The following is a 26,024-nucleotide window of genomic DNA, read 5'->3' as shown; positions in this document are numbered from 1 at the left end:
AAGCACAGGCACAATCCTGGCCCAGGTGAGAAACAGAACCTTCTAAGAACTGCCAAAGACCTGCTATTTTCCTGTAAACTTTCAGAGTCTGGGGAGGCGGTGGGGGTGGAGGTGGGGAGGTGGGGGATCGGGGGGTGGGGAGGTGGGGAGGTCGGGGGGTGGGGGGGTTTCACCATGGTAGGCTAGGATGACAAACCAATAATCATTTTCTGAAGCACAGGACTCTCCAGGGAAATCGAGCTCCAACTCTACAATCTGATGACCCCTTCTCAGAACCGAAATCTTGCCTGGGAGGCTAGTGACATTCGCATGTTCCAAGAACTTTGCTTTGATGGCTGAGATAGGCAGAGGAAGGCAGCAACAATAGGTTGGCCCAGCAAGTTGTTTCTTTCAAAATGAGAAGTGAAACCAGTAGCCTTAAAGAAGATGAAAAGCCTCAACTTGTTCTGATTGGACTAGAGCCCTTCCTGGATTCTCAGTCATGTCTGATCTTCCCTCCTGCTTTTCCCTGGATGGACCTAGCAGCCTATCCAACTGTTAATGTCAGTAGCCCATTCTAAATCCCAAGAACCAAGACCAGAATCATCCTCCTGCTGTCCCACTGGAAAATCACTTGTCATTGTTTCTCCTGTTGAAGGCACTACTGTAGAGAACAGTGATAACACAGGGAAAAACTGGAGAGTAGTAGGGGAGGGTGCAAGTCCCAGCTGTGCTTCCTACAACATTCTTTGTTCCAACGGCATACCTGTCCTCTCTGAGCCTCAGTCTCCTCGTTGTGAAGGGGAAAAACACCCTCTCCATAACAGGGTTATTACAAGGGTTGAGATGATGCACAGTAGACTCTTTTCTCAGGACCTGGCCAGAGGAACTTGACACACCACCCATCATACAGTCTCCTAATAAAATCAAAGCAATATGGAATCAGGAGACCTGGATTCAAACCCTGGTTCTGCCAACTGTTTGCTGAAGAAGGCAAGTCCCTGAGTTAAGATTCAGTTTTCTTAACTGCAAAATGTCTTTTTCCAGCCTCCTGAGGGTTGGGTGAGGAACAAGGAAGATGATATATGTGTGTGTGTGTGTGCCCTATACGCTGTAGACTCCTCAGCTATAAAATGAAGTTAATCCTATTCAGAAGCTTGAATTAGACATCAGGTGTGAACGTACTTAGCTGGGTGCCTGATATAAATAAAAGTTATTTCTTAACTTAATTGTTAGAATGTCATTAAATTAATAATTATTAGAGCACAAATAATGATGGTGGTTCACAGTCTTGCCACCAAATAAAATTAGATAAGTTTCTATCCCTGGAGGGACAACCTCAAACTGACAGTCTCTGTCTCAGAATTCTCCTGCCAGCTGAGGCAACCTAAAGGGGGTACCTTTCTCTTCCCCCAAAACCATGTGACAGGAAAAGATCAACTGCCAGGTAAGATTCATTAACACAGAAAGAGAAAACCCAATCTAGCCCAGCAGATTTCAAACCCCAATTTCATCTGTCTCTCCTGTCTATTGTTTTAACTTTCCAACTTAAAATGCTTACTGACATGCCCCACTGGGCTCACAACCAACGTTAGCGGGTACCTCTGCTGCCAGGTTCACTGGATTGATTTTTATACTATGCAAAATCAATCCTGGATGTGCAATTTCTCCAGTGGCTTAGCTTCAGAGAGAATGCTTCTTTGGCAGGTTTCGTGATGGCCAAGGGCAGGAGGGAGCGGGCTGAGCACAGATGCAGTTTTCTGGAAACCAAGGCTAGAGAGGCAGGGGAATTTGGGAGGAGAGCCGACAGAAGAAACGTCTTAGCGGAACCTCCTCATCCCAACAGTGGGACACTTTGGGACCCAGCAAATCCAGAGCCCAAATAGAACAGGGTAGGGGTTGCACTGAGAAAGCCTAAGAGGTTTGGTTAATAAGGCTTTTAGGATTCCTCTTGCCAAGTGTGTGGAGTGCAGGCTTCTCCAAGCATGAATTCTATGAGCATAAAACTTTTTGGAATAGAGGAAGGGCACTGAGTTGATGGAGCTTGCTGGGATCTGATGGATCCCATCTGCCTCCTCTAAGTCTTCCAAGTCCTCACTGCCTTGCTCCTCAGCCACTCTCCAGTGCTTCCTAAACTCCTAACTTTACTTTATTGAACAGTCTCTGTTTATTAACTTTTTTGTCAAAAAGGAGAAAAAAAACTGTGTAATCTCACATACCTCATTTATTACAATTGCAGAGGGTTAGTTTCCACTAACAAAGCCATGCATCCTATTTCACATAAAATCTATTTCTTCCTGAAAGATAGGAGAGCTAACTACTCGCAGGCAGAGCAATGTTGAGGCTCCAAGTGTACTTTCTAGGGGAACATTCTTTAAGTGACCGAACCTCAGTGTCTTAATCTATGCCTTGGAGCCATTTCCCAGAAAATGGCATTAGTTGTGATGAATAAGACAACAGGATCCCTACTCAGTTTCAACTTACAGCACACCAGGCACTGTCTTAAAGCATGTTATATGCTTCAATTCCTCCTCTCAAGAACCCCATGAGATACAGGTTATTACTATTTTCCCTTTCAACAGATGAGGGGTCTGAAGCAAAGAGAGTTATGGAGTTTGCTCAAGGTTACAGGGCAGTGAGTTGAGGCTCAAACCCAGGAAGTCTGGTGTCCTTGTTCTTCACCAATAATTTCTTTCCTTTCCCTTTTTCCATGTCTTCTTACCCTCCACCCCCACTGCCCATCCCTTTTCTCTCTTATACCCCCACTACTTCCTGTTGTTGGATCTCTTCCTTAGGCCCACACCTGGTTTTAAGCTCATACCTGCCTTAATCTGACCAGCTATTTCATAGGTTTCCCAACATGTCCTGGCCCCTCAGTCCCCCATACTGCTTACTCCTACTCCCCATTATTGAACTGGAAGGACCTTCTCAAAGAGGACCAGTGACGGCTCCTTCTTGTTGAATCTAGTGCTTTCTCTGTTTCCTTCCTTCTTTACTAAGACTATCTGCTACTTTCTTCTTGAAATTCCCTGTTTTCTACTGTGACTTACATTTCACCAGATTCCTTCCCCATCATGTATTTATCAGTGTATCTATCCATCATCCATCCATCCATCCATCTTCCATCTATGCATCCATCCATCCATCCATCCATCCATCATCATTCATCCTTCTATCTAGCCAATTCATTTAACAATGATCTGAGCTCAGACCCTCTGTGACCTTCGACAAGTGGCTTTATTTTTCTAATCTTCTATTATTTCACTTGTAAAATAGGACTATTAAAAGCATAGCATATAGGATGACTGCTAGGTTTAAACAAGTAACAGATGTAAAGAAACCTGGTACGCGCTTTCTCTAACTATATTTATATTAGTTCCATAGCTTATTTTCTTCCATTCAATATGCTTTAAAATGTTGGAATCATTTCTCGCATTTTTCTCTCTCTTCCCCATCATCTCATTCACAATCAAGCCTCTGAAAGTGGCTCTTTCTTTTCCATACTCCCAATGACTCATATAAGCTTTCAAGCTGGACTTCTTGCCTTGGGGGCTACCTGATTCAATCCATCTTCCACACTGCCCCCAGATTAATTTCTCTGAAATATCATTTTCCATTATGTTATTCCCTTCTTTAAAACAGTCAACAGGTCTCCATCACCTATTTTTTAGAAGTTTTTTCCTCTTGGACTTTTTCAAGTTTCTTGTATTTTTCATTATAAATATAATGCAAGCCTATCAATGGAGACTTACAAGCCAGAGGGGAAAAAAAAACAACTCTGAATCCCATTGTATGAACAAAACTGCAGTTAGGATTTTATCAATTCCTTTCAGATGCCACCCCTCTTTTCCTATATTTAGAAGCTTGTTTTGCTTTGTAGAAATCCTACTGTGCACACCATCTCCCGTTTAGCATTCATTCCTCATTCATATGATTTTTCCGTGGCATTCTCATCTTTATAACCATCCTCTTTAAGGGTTATGCAATAGTCTATTGAGTTGCCTGAGCAGTTTCCATTGGCTGGAAATCTAGCCTATTTGCAGAGCATTAGGAGGGTCAGCATGGCGACTACTTCCTAAGTATTGGCTATCATTATTTCACATACAATGTGTGAAACATACACAATATGCATATATCATATTTAATATACTGCATTTTTGTACATCTTTTCCTATATTTACCTCTGTTTTTTAACTTCTCAGATGTATATTACTGCCCCAAAGTACATGACTATTTTTATGCCTTTGGATTAGTCCAGCAGTCTCAAAACCAATGCCAGCTGGGTCAGCTTTGAATTAATGCCCACTAGACTGATGGCATAAAGTCTGGAGCTCCCATGCCCCTCAGGTGGGATGGCTCAGAAGCAAATATTCCACACTGACTCCCAAAGGTTGCCAGGGGAGTTAAGCTCCAGACACCAACAGCAGCACCTGGCTGAGTAACACACCCTTTGTGTGTTTGCCTTTCCTTCCCTGTCACACCTTCCCACTTTACACTTCCCCCTGGACCACCTCCTGTCAATTTATTGCACTCAAATCCTCCTCGCAGAATCTGCTTTTGAGGAAACTCAAATTGAGACTGTTAACACTTATAGGCAAGTCGCTCACACCCATGGTCTGTTAAATCCTGTCTGTTTCCTTCCTCATCTACATAAACACATCCAACTTCAATTTTCCAAGGACATTGTTTGCTGAACCAAGTGTTTACAAGGGTCTCTGGAGATTGAGACCATCCTGGCTAACACGGTGAGACCCCATCTCTACTAAAAACACAAAAAATTATCTGGGCGTGGTGGCATGCGCCTGTAGTCCCAGCTACTCAGGAGGCTGAGGCAGGAAAATCACTTGAACCCAGGAGGTAGAAGTTGCAGTGAGCCAGGATCACACCACTGCACTCCAGCCTGGGGCAACAGAGCGAGACTTTGTCTCAAAAAAAAAGGGAAGAAAAATGTTCTCTGGAATCCTCATCCTAGTATCCTAATCATACCAGGTAGGTTTCATTGTCCACATTTCAAAAATCTGGTAACTGAGGCACAGATATTAAGCAACTTGCTTATGGCCACACAGCCCTATAGTGGCAGAGCTGGGATTCAAACTATAACCTTTCCTCAAGGCCTGGGCTCTTAACGGTCATGGTATACTGTGAGGAACTGCCCTGCAGTTAGTAAAATCCTTTGGCTAAAATAACACCGATGCTATTAATAACTGTCATCCTTGAAGCTCCGATCCAATTTCACATTGCCTTCACATTCACAATCACCCAGAACAGACTCCTCATTACTCCCCGAACGTGCTACGAGTATTTCTGCTTCAGATCTGCACTCATGCTACCCTCAAGCTTGTAACACCATCTTTCTTCTCTCTGGTTTAATTCTAATTCTCCCTCTATTGTCCTCAATGTTACTTTCTCCTTCCTTTGCTCATGCCTGCTACTGACATACCTAACTCTTCCTCCAACTCAGTTTTCTCATCTGTAGATGGGGATGATGATAAGATACACCTCACAGAGTTGAGCATCTGACACAGTCCACACTTCATAGAAGGCAGTTAAGGAATGGTATCTATCTATTTTACAGCCTTGACCTCCTGTGACCTCTCCTCCCATCACCTCCCATTTCTTTGCCCCACATTTCACAGATCATGCAGCACCAGTAAATTAAAAGTCAGGTGTTCAGGCTGGGTGGTGGCTCACATTTATAATCCTAGCACTTTGGGAGGCTGAGGAGAGCGAATCACTTGAAGTTAGGAGTTTGAAATCAGCCTGGCCAATGTGGTAAAACCCTGTCTTTAACACCAATACAAAAAAATTAGCCCGGCCTCATGGCAGGAACCTGTAATTCCAGCTACTTGGAAGGCTGAGGCACAAGAATTACGTAAACTCTGGAGGCGGAGATTGCAGTGAGCGGAGATCGTGCCATTGCACTCCAGCCTGGGTGACAAAGCGAGATTCCGTCTCAAGAAAAAAAAAAAAAAAGTCATGTGTTTAAAGCACCAGAAAAATTATTCCGAGCTTGCAAACAAGGCCCAAATAGCTGATGGCACATCCTTTGGTTATCACCCAAGGACCATCTGAAGACCCCCTGAGGTTGTCTAGGAGCATGCTCTTAGTTCCTCTCATTGTTTGCTCTTGAAGTTCTCAGACTTGGTGAAGTCACCACTTAAGTGCTCAATTTTTGAACAGCAGAGATGCAAATACTTTTTGTCTAGTAGAACAAATAACCCCAAAGTTTAGGCATAGTGAACATGAACCCATTTTTATCTAACTCAGCAATCTCATCTTCACATTTCTTTGCTAAATTCCTTAAAAATACCTTAGCTGCTTAAATGCCCTTTGAAATAATCTTGGCAACTTGCTGGTTTCTTCATACATTAATGAGTTAAAGTGTATATTTACCCAAGAGTCTTGGTTTTACCTTTTGAAATATTATGCATGAATAGTAGCTTGCTGTGAGGTATCTTTTCACAGACCCAACTTCAGATTCCAGCCTCCTAGTCATAACAGGATAAGGTAAGGATACAAATCTGTGTGTGTGCTGGGTGAGTATAAGGCTATGCATTTTGATCAGGGTTTTGCACCTTAGTACAACCAGTATTTGGGTCAGGATAACTTTTTGTGGTAGGAACTGTCTTTTTCAATGTAGGATATTAAATAGAATCCCTGACCTCTGCCCAGTGGATACCAGTAGCACTCCCCCCCTCAGGCCGTATGACAAACAAGCAGGTATGTAGATATTGCAAACTGCCCCCTGAGGGTTACAACCCGCCTTGTCCCGACAGTTGAGAGCCAGTGGTTTAGACCATACTTTGTAAACAAGCACCATGAACAGATGGCAGAAGGATCAGCAAATATTCAGTGACACCCAAAGATCTATTCTGGATGGAGTTGAAAACCCAATGGAATATTGAGGCTCCCCCAGGTTTGCACACAACTGCAAACACAGATTTCTGAGCCTACCTTTAGAGGCTCTGATTCTCTAGGCCCAGAGGGCAGAATTTGCAGTCCTAATTGGCTCGAACAGGGTCCTGGAGCTGAGTAAAGGGCCCTGTCAAAGTCTGTTCTCTGAGATGTGGCATCCTAGTAGCTTGTTTTCATAAGTGTGTCCTGTGAATTACTGCCCAAGAAGTACTATGTGCAAGAGTTACCTTATCCTCAGAGGTTTGGGAACAGCCTTCTGAAACTGAAATGCACACTGCAATCTCAGAGACTTTCATTTGTAAAAAAACAAAACCCAATCTGGTCCACTTCTCTGAGTAACTCCAGAGTTTTCCAAAATATCAGTTCATACACCTAATTTTTAGATTTGACTAATCTTTTCCCCCTAGAACCCATATTAACCTCCCACGGAACCAGTGTCTCTTCAGAACACACTTTGCAAAATGTGGTACTGGAAAACTGACCAGGGAAGACTGAATCAGACACTCATGTGGCTTTGTGTGATCTCCTATTGCCACTTGGGAAGGCTTTAAGAATCAGAGGGAGACCAGCAGACTCCTGTCACCTGAGATCTGGCTACCTGGGAGTAGGGGTCTCAGCCAGAGCCAGTTCAAGTTGTGATTTTTGCCCCAGCCCAAACCATGATTGCTTCTGCAGACTGGAGACCTATGAAACTTTGCCTCCATAAGGCCTCCCCTTCCAGCACCACAAAGTAGTGCACTGGGCCTGGTGTGGGGACCAGCTCTATGCTGCTTTCCTCGTTTCACTGTTCATGGCTAATGGCTTTGTCACTCAGCATTTTAAACGTGACAAAGGATACAAATCATCAGCCCATGACTGAGGGCAGAGAGAAGTAAATTCCATGGTTAGGGGACCTGAGAATCAAAGGAACTCCGTAGGGGGGTGATGGAAGGCACTGAGGGAGACTCAGAAGGCAGGGGTGGAAGGAGGTCAGGGGCCCTGATTTGCAGAGTGATGAGTGCTGGATGTACAAAGTGAGAGCTCCTTTCCCTGCCTTAGACCTTAGATTGACTTCTCATTACCAGGCTATTGAATTCTTCAGCCGCACCAGCCAAGGGGTGCCAAACATTCATGTTAATTTGAATAAATCCAAAATCCTTCCAGCAATCTGCTATCAACTTGAGTACAATGACAATTAGCATATCAATTAGATTTCTCTTCTCTCTCTCTCACTTTGATACATCCCCCCTTCCTAAGATACTACTTTTAAAAGTTAGCCAAGCCTGTAATGCCAGCTACTCCTGGAGGATAACTTGAGGCCAGGATGGGTAACACAGCAAGTACCTGTCTTGAAAAACAAAATATTTTTAATTCACTGGGCATGGTGGTCCACGTCTGTAGTCCCACTTAGCTATTTTGAGAACTGAGGCAAGAAGGCTGCTTAAGCTCAGGTGGTTGAGGCTGCAGTTAGCTATGACTGCACCACTGCCCTCCAACCTGGGTGACAGAGAAGACCCTGTCTCCAAAAGAAAATCAGTTAACACTAACACATTACCTTTTCTTACAGTCTCTGAGAGCTTTGCAGCCAGAACTCCACACCAGGACACCAGGGTAGGCTACCATGGGAATGATAACCAGTGAGACAAAACATGATTCTTTTTTTTTTTTTTTTTGAGAAGGAGTTTCGCTCTTGTTACCCAGGCTGGAGTGCAATGGCACGATCTCGGCTCGCCGCAACCTCCGCCTCCTGGGTTCGGGCAATTCTCCTGCCTCAGCCTCCTGAGTAGCTGGGATTACAGGCACATGACACCATGCCCAGCTAAATTTTTTTTTTTTGTATTTTTAGTAGAGATGGGGTTTCACCATGTTGACCAGGATGGTCTCGATCTCTTGACCTCATGATCCACCCGCCTCAGCTTCTCAAAGTGCTGGGATTGCAGTCGTGAGCCACCGTGCCCGGCCAAAACATGGTTCTTAATTCATTTTGCAAATCAGCAAAGCAAAAGTGAAGGAACCACTGCTTTATTTCCCACAGGCCAAGGTGACCTGCAGCTCCAAATGACACAGGTTGCTTTTGATGAATGAAGAACCACTGTTGCCAGAAAGAATCAGACCCAAAGTGCCTGGACCTTAACCCTGGCACCATCAACTTCAAGTTTCTCAACATCTTGCTGCCTCCACTTTCTGATTTCTCAATAGGGTGGACAATGGGAATCTTCTGAGGCGTGGCTGTGTTAATATAAATAAAGCAAGTAGAATGTCACCAGCAGGTAGGACAGGTTATGTGTGCTCATCAACAAACAGGAGCTCTGAGGCTGACCTGCCCAAAGTTTGCTTGTTCTTCTACTCAATACCAGTTTTATTCAGACATATTTAACACACTATAAAGCTCACTCGGTTAAGATATACGATACCCTGGTCTGGGGTGTATTTACCGAGCTACGTCATCACCACCGTTATCAGCTCCTGAACATTTTCATCTTCCCCAGAGCAATTCTGTACCCATTAGCAGTAACTCCCCACTTCCTCCTGCCCCTAGCCCTGGACATCGTCTGAGCTGCTTTCTGTCTCTATGGATTTGCCCTTTTCTGGAGAGTTTGTTCCATTTCATGGAATCATACATGTGGCCTTGTGTGTCTGGAAGTGTCTTGAGTTTGAATATCAGCCCAGACTCCTAAAGCTTTATTAGGTTCTTCTATTAAGTTCTCCCAAAGTGTCCTCATCTATGAAATGGGATTAAGACCACAGTAGACACCCTACAGAGTCATTACAAGGATTAAACATGCTGATTAATACAACTAACGTACTTACACCAGGCCCAGCTCAAAATCAGCACTACACCTATGTCAGCTACTGCCACTGTTCCATTATTATTCCACAGTACCCCTGCCCCAAAGCATCTGACTCGTAGTGGGAATCTAAAATAAACAGACAAAAGAGGTCTTTTCCTGCTTAATGCACAGCCTGGTGGAGATTATATGATTAGAAATCTGGCTTCAATGAATATAGTGAAGTCTCATCATATGCACATTTAACTAATAGAAAGCCAGCTTCCACCAAAAACAGAAAGAAAAAGAACAGTGTAAATACCACAATTAAATGCTATCAAATTATATCTTGCATATATTCTTTACTATGCTCTGTACATCACTGCATGCGTGACACCCTGTTCCATACTGATTACAATACGGGATACATACACCCATGCCCTCTGCACCTTCATTGGCAACTTAAAAGATTTCAAGGTTAATGACAACTCTGTGTTTGCCTTAAACCCCGACTTTATAGTCTAACCTCCAAGTTAAATGCAACTCTGTTGTGTGTCAACAACAATAGCAACTCAGAATTATTCCAGAAGAATTAAATTGGCCAACAAGCAGTCCAGTGAGTTAGGTGCTGGGCTGCAACGGGCTTTGACTACTCAACACCCATTTGCCAAGCACCATTTTTTTTTTCACCTCCATGAGCTGTTAGTCTCATTTCAAAAATAAACCACATGGGGTGGTCACAAAGAGTTGGTGAATGGAAGAACCGGGTTTAAAAAGCAGATGGAAATAATCCCTCACCCTATAGCCAAGAGAAAAGGCAAGCGCCTCAACCTCTCCCTGTCACTGTCCGCTCCCTTTCCTGCTTTCTCATTCTCCATGGCACTCATCATCCTCCCGCAGACATCACATACCTACCTGATCATTTTTGTACTACCTCTCCCTCAGTACATAAGCTCACCAGGGCAGGGGCTTGGTCTGTATTACTCACTTCTGTATTCCCAGTGCCTAGAAAAGTGTTGAGCACTCAGTCAGTGGTAATATTTGTTGATAAAAGACTGAATGCATAAATGAGGGTAACTGTTCAGACAGCCTTCACTTTTCTCCAATCTCCTGTCCCTAAAACAGCCATGGTTCATCCCTTTGATCTCGCTGGCTTACTCCTTCATTGTTGAAAAGTAGTGAGAATACAGCCCATGTCGAAGATGAGGCCCTAAGGTAGCATTCTAGGGCTTTGGCATACTGGTACCATCTAGTGGGAAAGAGAATATCTGCAGGTGGGTGCTTAACCAAATTCTGAAGGTTTTAAAAACCACCACCACAACTCTGGTCCCGTTAGCTCTACTGAGGAAGTTTCCAGTAACGCATAATGGGGGCCGGGGAAATCTCATATATTCATGCCCTACCCAAGGCATATACTGACAGTCCAACAACTTGCCATACCTTTCTATTTCTTCTGCTATGACGCTTCCAAAGTCACGGCTGCTCCGCCAACAGCAAAGGCTCAGCAGGGAAGCACAGAGAACTGAATGATGGCAGGGGTCATCCCTGACCAGCAGAAGGCAAGGGCGGGTGAATACACCCCCAGCCACCTATTCTACAGAGGGACCATTCTGAAATGAGCTTACACAGTTCTTTTGCAGAGACCCAGCAGCAATGAGTCCATTCCCCATGACTGTGACCAGCTCCATGGCACATTCACTATTGGCGTACTGGCTTTCCTCGTTCTTTGTCTCACTCTCCTTCTCGCTCACTTACGGGCCCTGAGAAACTTAGTCCCCTGAACCCAATTCTGTGTCTCTATTTCTTTGGAGGATTTCAGTCCAAGAGAGGGTTTAACTCCAAGACACCTCTGGGTTGCAAGAGTACCTTAAAAATTGAAGTCCAGATAATCATTCCAAAGCTAAATTATTCCTAAGTTGGAGCTAGTCTGAGAATTATGTTCCATACTTGACACCCAGCATCTTTACCTGCATCATAGTTAAGGTAAATAATCTAGTAATATGTGACCCTAAAGAAGTACCATGATTTTCATGGCAACTAAAGCCAAAGTGAATCCCTGGTACCCCTCTCTGGCCTCCGCCCTATCCGTCTTGTACAAGTCTGACCAACTGGTAAAGCAGCTACTGATTTAGATTAGGGGTTGGCAAACAGCAGCCCGAGGGCCAAATCTAGCTCTGTCTGTGTTTGTAAATAATATTTTGTTGCCCTGCCCATTTGTTTACATACTGGCTGTGGCTGCTTTAATGCTACACTGATAGAACTGAATAGTTGCAAGAGAAACCAGGTATTTACTCCACAGCGCCTTACAGAAAAGGGATTCCTACCTCTGGTTTAAATCATTGGTTGCCATATTTGTAAATTCTCAACAGCAAAATTCCAACACAAACAAAAAGTAGAGATTGACAAAAGTTCACCAACAACACTTTATGAGTAAGGACAAAAATGCCATGTATGTATTACTAACTTCATTTTGCAAATGGTAGCACATTTCATCTCTGCACGATAGAAAGGCCGTTCCATCTGAACAAAGAATGCTCTATCCTAAGAGAGGGTGGTGGACAATCCCAGAACAACACTACCTCTCCTTCTATGCCATTTGGACATTTTTCCATAGCACTACCACTATGCAAAACTACCATATTTATTTTTCTTGTTTACTGTCTTTCTCTGTTATGAGAACACAAACTCCATGAGGGCAGGCAATCTTGCCTTTCGTAATCACTGCTGGCTCCTCCAGTGCTGAGCACTGTGCTTAAGATATTGTTCTCCCAGTAAATACTCCTCCTCCCCAGCAAATATTTGTTAAATGAATGAGTTAACCAAATAGGAAATTCACAAATGGGCAGGGGCACTGAGTGGCGGGATGGTACACAGAGTGGTGAGGAGCCTTTCAAAGGAGTGTCCATCCACCAGAACGAGCTCTGGAGGGCAAAGGCCGTGCTCTGGCTGCTCTGTGGCCAGTATGGAAAATGGAGCTGGGTACGCAGTAAGCACTCAACATGTGTTTGCCGAATCAATGGCAACCCTCACTAAAGGCACTTAAAAGGAAAAAACACTGGTCTGATAAGACAAAATAAACTTCAAGTTAGATTCAATCAAATTGCCACGCAGTATGGATCCATGTGTCTCTATATACCTACAGGCTGTCTATTTCTTGTTTTCTTTTTGATTGGGGAAAACATCACAAAGACTAGCTTGTAGCTTGCAGGAAGCACTGGCTTAGGCAGCAGGGTTTCTTAGCACCTCTGGGGAAGAATGCCATCCAACTGAAGGACTTGGTGGCTAGCGGGAAACTGCTGAAGAATGTGTCTGCATGGTTGAAGCTGCAGGTGAGCCACACCCAGGCATCTGTGGGCCATTCTCACTGGGATGTTATATTGGGGGGACCATGCAGTGTAGGTGGGTTGTTCGGCCCGGGTCAGAAGCAAGGGCATGGAGACAAAGAATACAAATGACCCTGGGCTAACCCAGTCCTGAATGCTGCAATCAGCAACCCAGACAGGAGGTCCAGGGCCCAGACCTACTTTGAGACACAAGGAACTCAAAAAAGAGGTCATCCCAGGCAGCTATTTTGACTTTAAGGGAGCTAGAGAACAAAATAGACAAATGAAAAGTTTTTACATACAACTGGGAAAGGAAGATTTATATACAAATGCAACACTGAGGAAAATAAACATGCGCAGGAATAAAAATGCATGGATCCAAACCCCGGTCCCAGTTCTCAGTGACCGTGTGGCTTTGAGCAAAAGACTTCACCACTCAGAACTTCTCATCATATATAAAATTGAGAATAAGAGTAACCTCTAAGTGTTGCAGGAAGGATTCCAGATAACATGGGTAACGAGTGCATAGCAGCTACAGTAAATTGTGGTTATATGGACGTACTTTAAATAACAATAATAAGTACTCATGGCACTGGTGCACACACACACACCACACACACTGCCCTAATAAAGCCTCCTGGGAACAGCTGCTGGGCAGATACATTAAGAAGATGAGATGCCACCAGATCAAATGATTTTATGAGGCATGAATTCCAAGGGGAACAATATTGGGGGACCTACGAATATGGGAATGGCAAATCCTCCCTAGGGAGCAAACTTTATTTTTTTTAGTGTCCACGCATTACAAAATACGCAGTCATTTTCTCCCTTAAGTTAGTCACACCCTGAAAACCAAGGCCCCGTGACACCTTCAGACCATAAACTTCCTTGGAGCACAGGGTGAAAAGCAATACGACCAACATTTCTTAAGCATAGGATGACATCATTAGCACACACTTATTTAATTCTCACAAAATTCCTGCAGGGAAGGCATAGATATTCCTGTTTTAGGTGTTTTAATACAGGGGAAAACAGAAAAGGAGGGAGATGAAGTCACTTATCTGAGGCAACACAGTGTGTAAATGCCTGGGAGGTCTCCCTAACACCCCTAAGCAGTCCAAGATATCAGCAGCCCTGGGTCTAGGCAGCCCCAGGCTCTAATTCTGCTCCAGTGCATTTCCTGGTGGGGACCTGCACTGTTGTGTTCACCTCTTGGTTCCCAGGTTTTTAGCATTCTTCGTACTTGGTAGGTATTAACATTTAAGGGAGGAAGGAAATAAAGATGGAAGAAAGAGGAAGGCAGGCAGATGAAAGGAAGCAAAGGAGGGCACAGCGGCCTCGCTTCCCTTCAATCTATTTCAGCCTCTACTGTTTCCTCTTATAACAATTACCAAGTTTGAAATTATTTGCACTACTTACTTGTTTTTATCTTCTGTTCCCACAAGACTGTAAGCTCCATGAGACAGGGATTAAGTTCCGCTCCTTTACCTCTGAATTCCCAACATGCCCCAATAAATACGTGCTGAGTGAAGACATGGGCCTCAGCTGGACTTCCCCACGCACAGACCCAGGTGCAAATCCCAGCTCGCCACTTGTTATTCTGTGATTTGGAGCCAGTTCCTTAAAGGCACCAGTTCCTTCATCTGTTAAAAGGGCACAGTAACTGTACGGACCTCACCTTCTGAGGATGAAGTACCTAGGTGAGTGCCTGGCATACAGCACTCACTCAATATCTTTGTTGAGGAAAGCAGGAAAAAAAGAAGAGAAAGACAGCAGGAAAAGAAGATAGACACGTTCAGAATCAATACTGCCACAGGACACTGCAAAAATATGCAGACCTACAATAAGCAGAGGGGTACACCCTCTGTTTCTCACACATCAAGCTTCATTCAGTGGCTGAGTCAAACTCATTAAATATTTTTACAGGGACCAATTAGACAGCTGTAGAATCCTGGCCGAAGGACCTGTTTCCTTGTAAGTGATAGTTATCTTGATAATTGGCATGCATCTTTGCAGCAAATTAGACTTCCCTGCATTCTGACATCTTTTTACCCATTTGAACCTCACAGTATTCTGGTCCATTTTATAGATGAAAGCAGTGAAGCTTCTAGCCGAAGATCACACCACAAGTGAGGGGTGAGCTAGAAACAGGATCCAGGTCCCTGGTGTGCTGGGGCCAGTTAGTATCAAGTAGCAAGAGCCCATTGTTAGATTTTTAGGAATCTCTCAGGTTGGTAGATTCCAATTGCCCAAGATGGGAGTATTTACACCACAGAAATTGGCAAGCACTGCAAATTATCTGGTTGTGTCTTGGTTGGGGTTTTGCTTTTTCAGTTAGGTGTTTCTTTAGAGTGGGCCAGTTGTTAAACATTAACTACTATACCGCTGCCTGGCACCAAGTTGAATATTCTCCTACTACCCCAGAAACATAAGTCACCAAGGCTACACCCAACATGCTGAAACAGAGGCTTGTTAGCATTCACAGAGTGATTGCTGAGAGTGGGAGATCCTTATTTGCTTCTCGTAAGAAATGTTTCCAGTGCTGCTGATTGAATGTTCAAGGAACAATTAAAGGGCTTGGCAATGTTTCTCTCAAATATCTTGTGCATGAAAAGTCCAGAGATTGGTTAATTATGGAGGCTGCACATTGGTCACTCTGTTCAAGGGCATTTCCAGGCCCCTATGATGCCCATCCCAGATGCAAGCATGGACTGGATCTGCTGGCAATACTGTAATGCGGGCCTTAGGTGCCTCTCCCAGGAACCTTCTGCAGCCTGTCCTGTTTATAATGTCAAACACCTGGTCTTCTTGTTTGACTCTTTCCGCCAATTGAAAGAGTCAGAACTCAAACAGGCATCCTTAACCCCTCCCTGGCCCTGGCCCTGGCCCTGCCATCTCCATATCCAGCCACCATCAAGGCTTGTCAAGTTCTCGGCCTAAATGTCTCTTGGATTATCTGAATAGGATACATCTATGTATTAGCCCATTTTCGCATTGCTATGAAAAACCACCTGAGACTGGGTAATTTATAAAGACAAGAGGTTTAACTGGTTTGAGGTTCTGCATGCTGTACAGGAAGTATGGCCTCAAAGACCTCAGGAAACTTATAATCATGGCAGCAGGTGAAGGGGAAGGAGGCAGGTCTTCACACAGCAAGCAGGAGAGAGAGGGAGGGCAAAGGGGGAAGTGCTAGACCCTTTCAAATAACCAGATCTCGTGAGAACTCACTCACTATCACAAGAACAGCAAGGGGAAATCTGCCCTCATGATCTAATCACCTTCTACTGGGCTTCATCTCCAACATTAGGGAAAACAATTTGACATGAGATTTGGGTGGGGCCACAGACCCCAACCATATCAGTCTGCCTCTTTCATCTGCCCCATCTCTGCACCGTCATTCCTGAATCCAGCTTCCCATGATTTCAGGCCTAAGCAGGTCTTTCTTTTCCATTCATACCCAGCCCCAACCCCCAACCCATTTGCCACTTGTAGCCAGAATGCAAATCTGATCACGTCATTCTATACCTTTCCCTCATTACCTTCAATGGTTGCCACTCGCTCTGAGAAAAACGCCAATATCCTTGTAGTGGCTGACGAGGCCTCATTGGCTCTGGCACCTCTGGGCCACACTTCACACCACCACCTGGGCTGTGTCATGTTTCCCCTCAATAAAGGCTTCACCGAGACTGTGTCTTCTGCTAGAATGCCTTTTCCCGCCCATGCCCTCTATTGTGCCTTTGTCTGTAAACCCTACTCCTCCTCCAGATTTGGGCTCAAGCCTCAGGTTGTCAGGGAAGCCGCCCAGATCCTTTATCTGCATCTGATGCCTTATATTCATTCATTCATTCATCTATTCGTTCATGTTTACTGAGTGTCTATTGTGTTCTAGGCACTGTTCTAAGCCTTGGAAGCATAGAAGTGAACAAATTAAACCACAACATGTGCCACAACGGAGCTTATAGTCTAGTGGAGGAGAAAGACAAAGAACACCTAGGCAAAATATGTAGAACGGTTGACCTTACATAGCTGGGTTTCCTTCTCATTGTGGTTGTCTCCATCTTAAATTATTCATTAATCGCTATTGATCCTTCGTGCCAAGCTCTGAGCCCCAAGGGAGCAGAGAGTCAGTCTGCCTTATTAGTAGCTATGTCCTGAACACACAAGTGGTGCTTGGAACATAGTAGGTCCTTCATAGAGATCAGAGATGTTTATTGGAGTCATTTGGTCTCAGGTGAATCTCCCTGAAGTTAAGTTGCTTGAGTGTTTGGAGCCTGGGAGGAAAAATCCCTAATGGCTGAATCTCTGAGACCCCCATCTTTGAGAAGACTCCCTGATGGCCTCTTTGGTTGTAACTTTAAGTTAATGAAGAGTCAGGCAACTTTTTCTCTAAGGGACTAAATAGTAAATATTTTCAGCTTTGAGGGCCAGACTGTCTTAACTCTGCTGTTACAGCACAAAAGCAGCCATCAACAATTACATAAATGAACAGGTGTGGCTATAATCCAATAAAACTATTTATAAAACCAGGCCGCAGGCAGGAACTGGCTCACGGGCCATCATTTGCAACCCCTGAGTTAGATGATCCCAGATGCCCGACAGTTGAGAAGTACTCCCGTCAGTCTCAGTCAGCCTCGCTTCCGCTAGCAGCGTCCAGCAACTTTCCGCAGACCCTACGTCAATCAGTCCACAAGGAGATGATCACAGAGGCTCAGGCTTCAGGCGTCTTATAGCACACGACACAGGAAAGTGGTTCCCTGCCACTTTGGAGGAAAGAGACATAGGCCTGAAGGCCCCGCAAGGCAAGGATGGAGGCTGCCACGTTCCTTCCTTCCATTCCCCGGGCTCCTCCAGAGGCTGAGCTCATTTCCGGGCCCTGCCCATGCATGTGGCAGGGCTGTTGAAAGCTGAACAGCTGCTGCCATCCGCCCCAGCCCAGCCTGCGTTCAGCTGGGAGACACAGGGCCTTTGTGCCTCTGCAGCAGATCGGGTGACACTCATTGGTGTCTTTGAAATGAGACATGACATGTCAAAACGTGTCTATTTCTAATGTTAATTTTCAAGAATTTGACTTTTGTTGGCAACTGCCGTGGCAGAGGAAAAACAATCACTTTTTTTTTTTTAATATGCGTATGGAGTTATATTTACACTGATCTTTGGGGTCTGTAGCTATGGAAAACAATCATCTGAGGCTCACCTGCTGGTATGGGATGAGGCAGGCAGATTAGTCTTGTATTTACAGAGCCAGAGAGCATTAATTGTAGCATTAACACTGTGTGTAGAGTGGCCATGGGGGTTAACTGTTAAAACAAATACAAAAACATCACACAAGCTCCAGGACGGCGCTAGGTGTGACAGTGTCCTACTTATAAGAGTACGCCAGGTGACAAAGCCGCAGATGCAGCTTTATCCTGAAGTTACAAAGGTGCTGGATATGACAACAGTGCTCCCGAAGGCCCTGGCAAGTCTATGTACAATAAGTTATTGCAATGTTCTGATTATGTCTATACTGTGGGGGAGCAACATTCCTGGAATGATGAGGCCCGGGTGTTACTGTTCTCCAAGGACAGCCGTGCTCTTGGTAGAGAGCAGGGGTCCCCAACCCCCAGGCCAGTACCAGTCCATGGGCTGTTAGAAACCATGCTGCACAGCAGAAGGTGAGTGGCCTGTGAGGAAGCAGAAGCTTCATCTGTATTTATAATGGGTCCCCACCACTCGCATTACCGCCTGAGCTCTGCCTCCTGTGAGATCGTGGCATTGGATTCTCATAGGAGTCGGAACCCTATTATCAACTGCACGTGCATGGCATCTAGGCTGCACACTCCTTAGGAGAATCTAATGCCTGATGATCTGTCACTATCCCATCACCCCCAAATGAGACCATCTAGTTGCAGAGAAACAAGCTCAGGGCTCCCACTGATTCTACATTATAGTCAGTTGTAGAATTATTTCATTATTTAATTCAATGTAACAATATAGAAATTAAACGCATAATAAACGTAATGTGTGTGAATCATTCCGAAACTATCCCCCTACCTTCAGTCCATGGAAACATTGTCTTCCATGAAACTGGTCCCTGGTGCCAAAAAGGTTGGGGACTGCTGACAGAGAGGGTCTGTGGGTCTATATATTATTCCAGGGTTTCAGAGTCCCTTGGCTGCAGGTGCATGATGATGTTTTGTACCAACGCACTGCTGTGCCAGGGCTTGCACTGACTCAGAGCTGCAGTGTGTCACTTCTCTGCAAGACAGACACCTGAAGCAATGATCTGGGTGCTATGTTGCTCTGGGTGCCTGTCCAACAGCACTGCCAGTAATGTGCTCAGGAAGGGGGTGCAGTCTCCTAGGTCATGCTGTTCCAAAGCACACATCAACAGAATTCTATCACAGGGAATGAGAAGAGACCAGTCCCTCCCTTTTCAAATAGTCCATCACTGAAAATTAACTGCATTAATTTGCTCAAACCTCAATATTTGTGAAAGCAGAGTTTCCAAACTCAAAAAGCCCTAGAGGCAAGCAGGCAAGAGTAGTGAGCCCAGAAAGCTGGGTAGTAGACAGTGGTGGGGATTGTGGCAAGCTTCTGAGGCAAGTCCTACCTAAAGAGGGTAGCAGTGACAGTCCCGTCAAGTACACCCAGGTGGAAGTGTGGATCTAGGGTTGCCCGACCTTCTGACATTTTCAGAAATGCTAGAAACCTGGATTGCTTTCTTTCACTAATGTACAATCATCAAAACATTTGAGCCAAACCAAGTGCATCTGTGGCTTAATTTCACCTGGCTGCTACTTGGCAACCTCTGCCTAGAAGCCAGAGTTGCAGGGGTGGGATAGATGAGTTTCATTACCACCAAGCAGATGTCTTGAGGTTTAACCTGCTAAGCGAGAGGGTGACCCATTCACCTCCACAGACCCTGGCTCAGTCGGCACTTCAACTGGGAAATGTCCTTTGTTCTCCTCTCCTGCCTTCCCCTTAGCTATCTCTCAGCAGAGAGGGGTGACTTTCTATCCTAACCCCAGAATAAGGCCATGGCTGATTGGCTACTGCAAGAGCAAGAGCTCCTACAGCTCAGCCATTGTCTGTGCAGCCTGCTCATGCCTGAGGAGCCAGACCTGGGATCCCAGGTGGCTGCAGAAGAAACAGGCTATGGGGAATTATATTGGCAGCACCCTTCAGGAGGGTCAGATTCCCACAGGCATGTAGGCATCTTGCCGACAGCTAAATAGAAACAGTGCCAAAACCACTGGTCAGTTGGTTTGATTCTGCCCAGCTGATTATTGTAATTGGATGACAAGCGGATATTTCCCTCTCCCTTTCAATGGGTGTTGGAAAGTGAGTAGACCTAGCTCAGGAATCACGCTTCTAGGTGGTTATGTAAGGGGAAGGTTATCACTTTCCACAGGCAGAACTGTTTCTGCCCTTTGGCTGCCTGAAGAATGCAATCGAGTTCAACCAAAGTCAAGTGCCAGGAAATTTCAGAACTTTCTCACATTCCATATTGCATTGTCTACAAAGGTCTTTGAAAATTTCCCTGCTCCGATATTCAGAGGAGATACCAAATTGAAGAATGAATCAGAACAGAACCAACTACAATAGGGGAAAAAGAAGAAATCAAGCAAGCAAGAAGAAATCTAGCAAGAAAGCAAGAGAAGAGAAAGGAAAAAAAAGAAAAAGGAAGAGGAGAAGGAAGGAAGGAAGGGAAAGAAAGAGCGAGTAGGATTTCTCATGTGGAGGTGCTTGTAGCAAATAATGTGGAATAAGGAGAATAGTTATGTTTTGATAGAATCGCTACGTTGAAGTTCTTTAAAATATGAGCTGTAGATTCAGAATTTTGTAATGCTGTGGATGGAGCCCTCTTCTGGAGAAATTTTTCAACAGGTATTACAATAAGATCAAAACGCACAGAGATATACACACTCAGACATGCACATAGAAACACTGTCGACCACTCAGATGGTATGACTGTCGTGCAGGTGTGAATTAAATCCATAGTCTGTCCTTTTCCTTACCTTACACTAAATATAAATTAACTAGACTCCCCAGGCAGCTGTCTTAACTTTAACAGCTAGCTATGCTTCAACCTAAACATTGAACTTCAGATTGAGGCTCAATTTACACATCTAAGTGCTGATACTTTTAGATAATGCAGACATAGGGTACGTTGGTTTGTTGGGCAATTTCACTATAACACATATAGGAAACTTCTGGAAGGGAACAGATTTTACTTAATGGAAAACCCAAGGGCTAAAGATAGAAAAGGGGAGAAGGAAGGAATGCAGAGTAGAAGAGATTAGCTAAGATGACTGTTGGGGTTTTTACTATAGACTGTGGAATTTCACAAACTCCAGATTACCTACTCAACTTTGCAGTTTATTAAACCTGTTTTGGGACTTGCTAAAAAAGAATATTCAGGCAGGTGAACTGTATCACTGCCTCCTTTCACTACGTCTTCCATTCCGTTTCACTAGTACTCTGAAAATCTTACAGGCTGTCATGAGTTGACCCTAGGTACAGGGGGCAGCACTCTCTTCAACCCTGCATCTCTTTCCTTATCCAAAAGACTCTGCAGATAAACACTGTTCTTAAAACACAACACACAAATTTGCAGGAGTGCTACAAGGCACTGACTCTCATTTAAAATGCCGAAAAGAAAGATTCCAACTCCAAGGGAGAACTCCTCACTTTATAATGAAATCTCAGAATTCCATGGAACATTTTTAGTCACTCCCAAGTGACTGCCCTCCAAACCTGAACTACTCCCTAAATTCCTAATTCTTGGGGGATTACTCACTCGTTGTTAGAACTTTTGGTTAGCTGTAAGTACTACCCAAATAGGGAGGGGAATCATATTTACCATGGAATTTCTAGCTCATTTCTTTCTTGATTTGTTTCACACTCATTACTTATCGTAGCCAAATTCCAGAGGCCACTTCTGGGACAGACTTTCCCAAAACACCCCAGGGGATAGGAGAGGTGACTGTTCAACTGTGCCAGCTTCCAGTCATTGTTGCTTAGAATTCCTCGCCTCCTACCAAAATGCCTAAAACAGCAACCAAGCCAATAAGCTTACAGAGATTGATGGCTTCCAAAGTCGGACCCAGTGCATTACAGCTGCAGTGGAAAAAAACATACAGGCTTGCCTGAACACCACCAGGGCTGAGTGACTAATTTGCTTTATTACATTGTTTTTCCCTTTCTTCTGTTTTCTCTCTGCCCCAGGAAAGTTTTGTTTTTGCTTGTCAACTCAAAGGCTCCAAGATGTTCCCCACTTTTTTCTATGGCACACAGAGGTCTGCCCTTGAACTTCTTGCTGGTTAACTGGATTGCATCAAAATGATTTTTCTGGGAGGTACTATTGCTACCAGGATATCAATTACTATCCTAATGTGGACTTTTGCTCTGATATGCATAACAATTGAAATTAGAAATAAGCCTCCTAGGGCAATCATTTCAATTCACAGCAAAATCTCTGCTTCTTTCTTCTAAATAAATAGAGTGAGTCTTCAGAACCCACATGTGCCAGCCCGGCCCTGGGTGGGAGACATACCAGTTCATTTGCAAAAAGAACCATGTGGAGAGCCCCTAGTGCATCAAGATCGATCTTGGGGCCCTGTCACGTGGTCTTTCTTGCTCTAAAGGAGGCATAACTTTGGGCAAGCCCTGGAATCTGAACTGAAAAACCTACCAAGAGAGAAAAAGGACTGTGGAGTCCTGTGCAAGGCAATGGGAGGTGCTCTCAAACACCGATGTTCCTAGGGCAGCATGCATTGCATAGGATATCCTGTTGAATGCAATCCTGTCCCCACAGCAGTCCTAGGAAGGCAGCAGATTATTTTACAGTGGAGAACTTGGAAGCTCAAAGAGGTTAAACAACTTGCCCCGGGGGGTACCACTAGCAGATGGCAGGAAGGATCTGAATCCTTTTTGTCTGAGGCATGCTCCAAACTGCTTTGCTAAATTGGGATATATGCACACATATACAGCCTTAGGGGTCGTTCCAGTACAGGACGTCTGGAAAACTGGTTTACAGCCAGGCTTGGGATTCCATGGCAAGACTCCGGGCTCTAAGGACCCCAAGATAATCAACCAGCAATGCCTGGTAGAAAAGGAGCTATAACTGGGCAGCCCTCAATGGGGACTGTACATACAAGGAATAAAGAAGTCAGGAGCATGGGAGCAGGCTCAGCAGCCCAGCCAGGCACTTTAATCTCCTCCCCCATCACTCATCACTACATTTCTGAGACGTTGGCCCATTTTCAAAGTCTAACCCCAACATTGCTCTAGCAGTGGTCTCACGTTAGAAGGCTGCACCAATCTCCCCGTCCCAGACAGTCACCACCTAGGACCCCAACTCCCTTCCCCTCCCTCTCACCCAGGAACTCACACAGGAGCCTCTATCCCTGGCCCGGAACTCAACACTAGCACCCCGAGGCACTCCCTGTCTCTTTCCCTCCTCTCTGCCTGCCCCTGCCCTGCCCTGGCTCCTATCCACCCACTTGCAGGCTGCCAGCTCACTCCAAGTCCCAAAGCCTGCCTGGGAGGCGATGGGGGACTGGGTCGGGGTGCTCTCCGAAACCGCAGGCCCCGGAGCAGTGCTGGGCGTGCCGCGCAGCCGCCAGCACCCCAGGCCCTGCTTCAGAGCCCTGCTTTCCTGCGCTCAAACTTCCCCAGATCTCCGAGACGCAGCGGAGATTGCAGGCGGACCGCGACTTCCTCGCCCCCTCTCCGGGTTGGCGGGCCCTTCCCTCGCGCCGCAGCTCTCCGAGGGTTAACAGGCAGCTGCAGCCCGGGTGGGCAAGGCTTGAACTTTTCTCCGCGCTCCGCTCCCGCCCAGGGAAGGCAGCAGAGGCGGCAGCCGGGATCTGGCCGGAGCTCCAGCTGGCTGGACAATAGGGGTGCGGGGGGCTGGGGCCTGCGCCCTGGAGGGGGACGCGCTCCGGCCCTTTCGAGTCCCGGGTCTGGGAGCAAAAGGACCCCGATGCAGGCGCGGCTAGCGCCGGCGCCTTTGAGCGACAGCAGCAGCCGGGCTGCGGCTCTCTGCTGCCCCGAGGCGTCTTCCAGCTCGCGGCCCGGCTGTGCCAGGGGGCCCGGGCCACCCGGGAAGTCGGCGGTGCCTGCTCGGCCTCTCAAGCCCCGCAGCCCCGCAGCCCCGCAGCCCGCAATTCGGACCCAAGCAGCGCTTCCGCCGCTGGGCGTTGGGCTGGGGAAAACCGCGGCTCGCTGGAGTCGCCTCCAACTGAGTCTCTCTCCAATGCACCGAGCCTCCGGAGGAGGGAACCAAAGTTACCCCACTTGATGTGGGCGAGAATGTCGCCCCTGCTAGCAAAAAAGGTCTGGGAGCTCTCTCCTCCCGTGAACGTACACACACACACACACACACACACACACACACACACACGCCGTAGTGAGAGCCGGTGGGGGCGGAAGGGGGGTGCCCAGGATCTCTGGGTTCAGAATGACCTCCCTTCCGAGCCCCGATCTGTCTTTGCAGCGGCGACCGGAGGCCCCGACCCCCCGAAAGCCCCCTCACCCTGCCTGTGCCCGGCGATCCGAATGCAGAAACGGGGCGCGCAGCGCGCCCGGCAGCCCCTCTTCCCTACCTGGGACAGGAGGACGCACAGAACGAGCGGAGTTCTCGGCTGCATTTTGTCCGACTAGAAGCGCCCGGCGGCGTTTTCATTCATGCACGCGGCTGCACTGAGCATATTTTCCGTGGGAGCCAGGCTTTGAGGAGAGGCTCTGCCTCGCCAGCCAGCCAACTTCCCAAATAGATCAGCAGCAGCATCACGAAAGCATTGGGTAGAGGCTGATGACCAGGACCAATGGCTTTACAAGACGGATTCCTTCATAACGCTCCCTCGTTTTGCATGGCAGATACGGGGTGAACACCTCGCGAGGAGCAAGCCCCGCGGAGGTGGCAGCCCGTTTGCTTCTTTGGACTGTTGGGGCCCAGCCTCACAAATCACGCTGGGCAATGCCAGCGGATTCCACTTTTCCAGAGAATGGAATTGCACTGGGGACTGGCGGCCACTTCCAGCCTAGTGCAAAAAGATTCTCTTTATTAAAATGTTAATAAGATCCACTTTATTTCCAATAAATCAAATAAAATGACCCCAGCAGTTCCAGCCCTTTCTACGCCTGGCAAGCCTTAGCAGTGGATTTTTTTTTTCTTTTTTTCCTTTTCTTCTCCCACCATTGTGGCTCAAGTCATAATGGTGTTTGGTGTTTTCCTGCCATGTCACAAATCACAAAGGGGACAGATCAATTCTAGCTTGCAGAAAAAATTTCATCAAGGGGCAATAGATTTTATTAACCGCTCAGGTGAGCATCTGACTAGCCACCTACTCCACAAATGTGCATCTGGCACCAAAGCTGGGATCTGGATTGGAGGAAACTTCTTTTTTCTATGTGGATGTTACCTTTCAGAAGCTCTGAACTACCCCCAGGTACTCAGAACAGCAGTAGTCACTGCTTAAGGGATTTTATACATGGGGTAGTATGAGGATAAGAGGGACATCTAGGTCTGCCTTCCCTGGTAGGAATCTAAGAATATACAGAGAAGACCTTACTTTATCATTTCCATGCAGCCTTCCCTTAAAAAGAATTTAAGGTGTTTTACAATAAAGGGCATTTGTGCAATAGAATTTATGAACCAAAATAGAAAATCTGGGCCAGAAGGAAAAGTTCAGCAAACCAAAATGACAAACCTGAATTCTAATGTATTTGCTCTGATTTGGATTTGAGCTCCCTGATAGCCAAAGCAATAAGAGAAGCGTAAGTTACATAGTTTTGTTGTGGAAACATGTATACAATGTCTTTCAGCATCATTTTCCATGGGGCTGCATACTGGAATAAATGCCTTATGTAACATGTAATACAGCAGGACACTGAGTGATGGACCATGCCAAGATCCAGTGGACTGGGATGTATTTCCAGCATCTGGCACAGGGCCTGGAACATGGAGACAGAAACTAGTGTGTGTTAAAGGAAGAGATGGCTAGACTTCATCAAGATGCAGCAGAAGGTGGGGAGGCACAAGGAGTCTAGAGCCACATTGTCTAGGCACAGC

At 45.8% G+C, this 26,024-nt stretch overlaps 1 protein-coding gene across 3 annotated transcripts in view; it reads right to left on the bottom strand.

The window, feature by feature from the left end:
• CDH13 (cadherin 13) overlaps positions 1-26,024 on the bottom strand; it is a 1,362,211-nt gene that overhangs the window by 1,208,043 nt on the left and 128,144 nt on the right. For 2 of the 3 annotated variants that reach the window (XM_078357843.1, XM_008986283.5), the window contains exon 1: positions 24,556-24,720. The exons of the other annotated variant lie outside the window; for it this stretch is intronic. In XM_078357843.1, the coding sequence (XP_078213969.1) occupies positions 24,556-24,600 (45 nt within the window). In that variant the 5' untranslated portion in view covers positions 24,601-24,720. Of the gene's footprint in view, positions 1-24,555; positions 24,721-26,024 lie in introns of those variants that run through there. 3 annotated transcript variants of the gene reach the window in all.

The sequence above is a fragment of the Callithrix jacchus genome, chromosome 20, assembly GCF_049354715.1.
Source record: "Callithrix jacchus isolate 240 chromosome 20, calJac240_pri, whole genome shotgun sequence".
NCBI classification, from domain to species: domain Eukaryota; kingdom Metazoa; phylum Chordata; class Mammalia; order Primates; family Cebidae; genus Callithrix; species Callithrix jacchus.
Note: the sequence above shows the minus strand (reverse complement) of the source record. Positions and strands in the feature narration are given on the sequence as shown.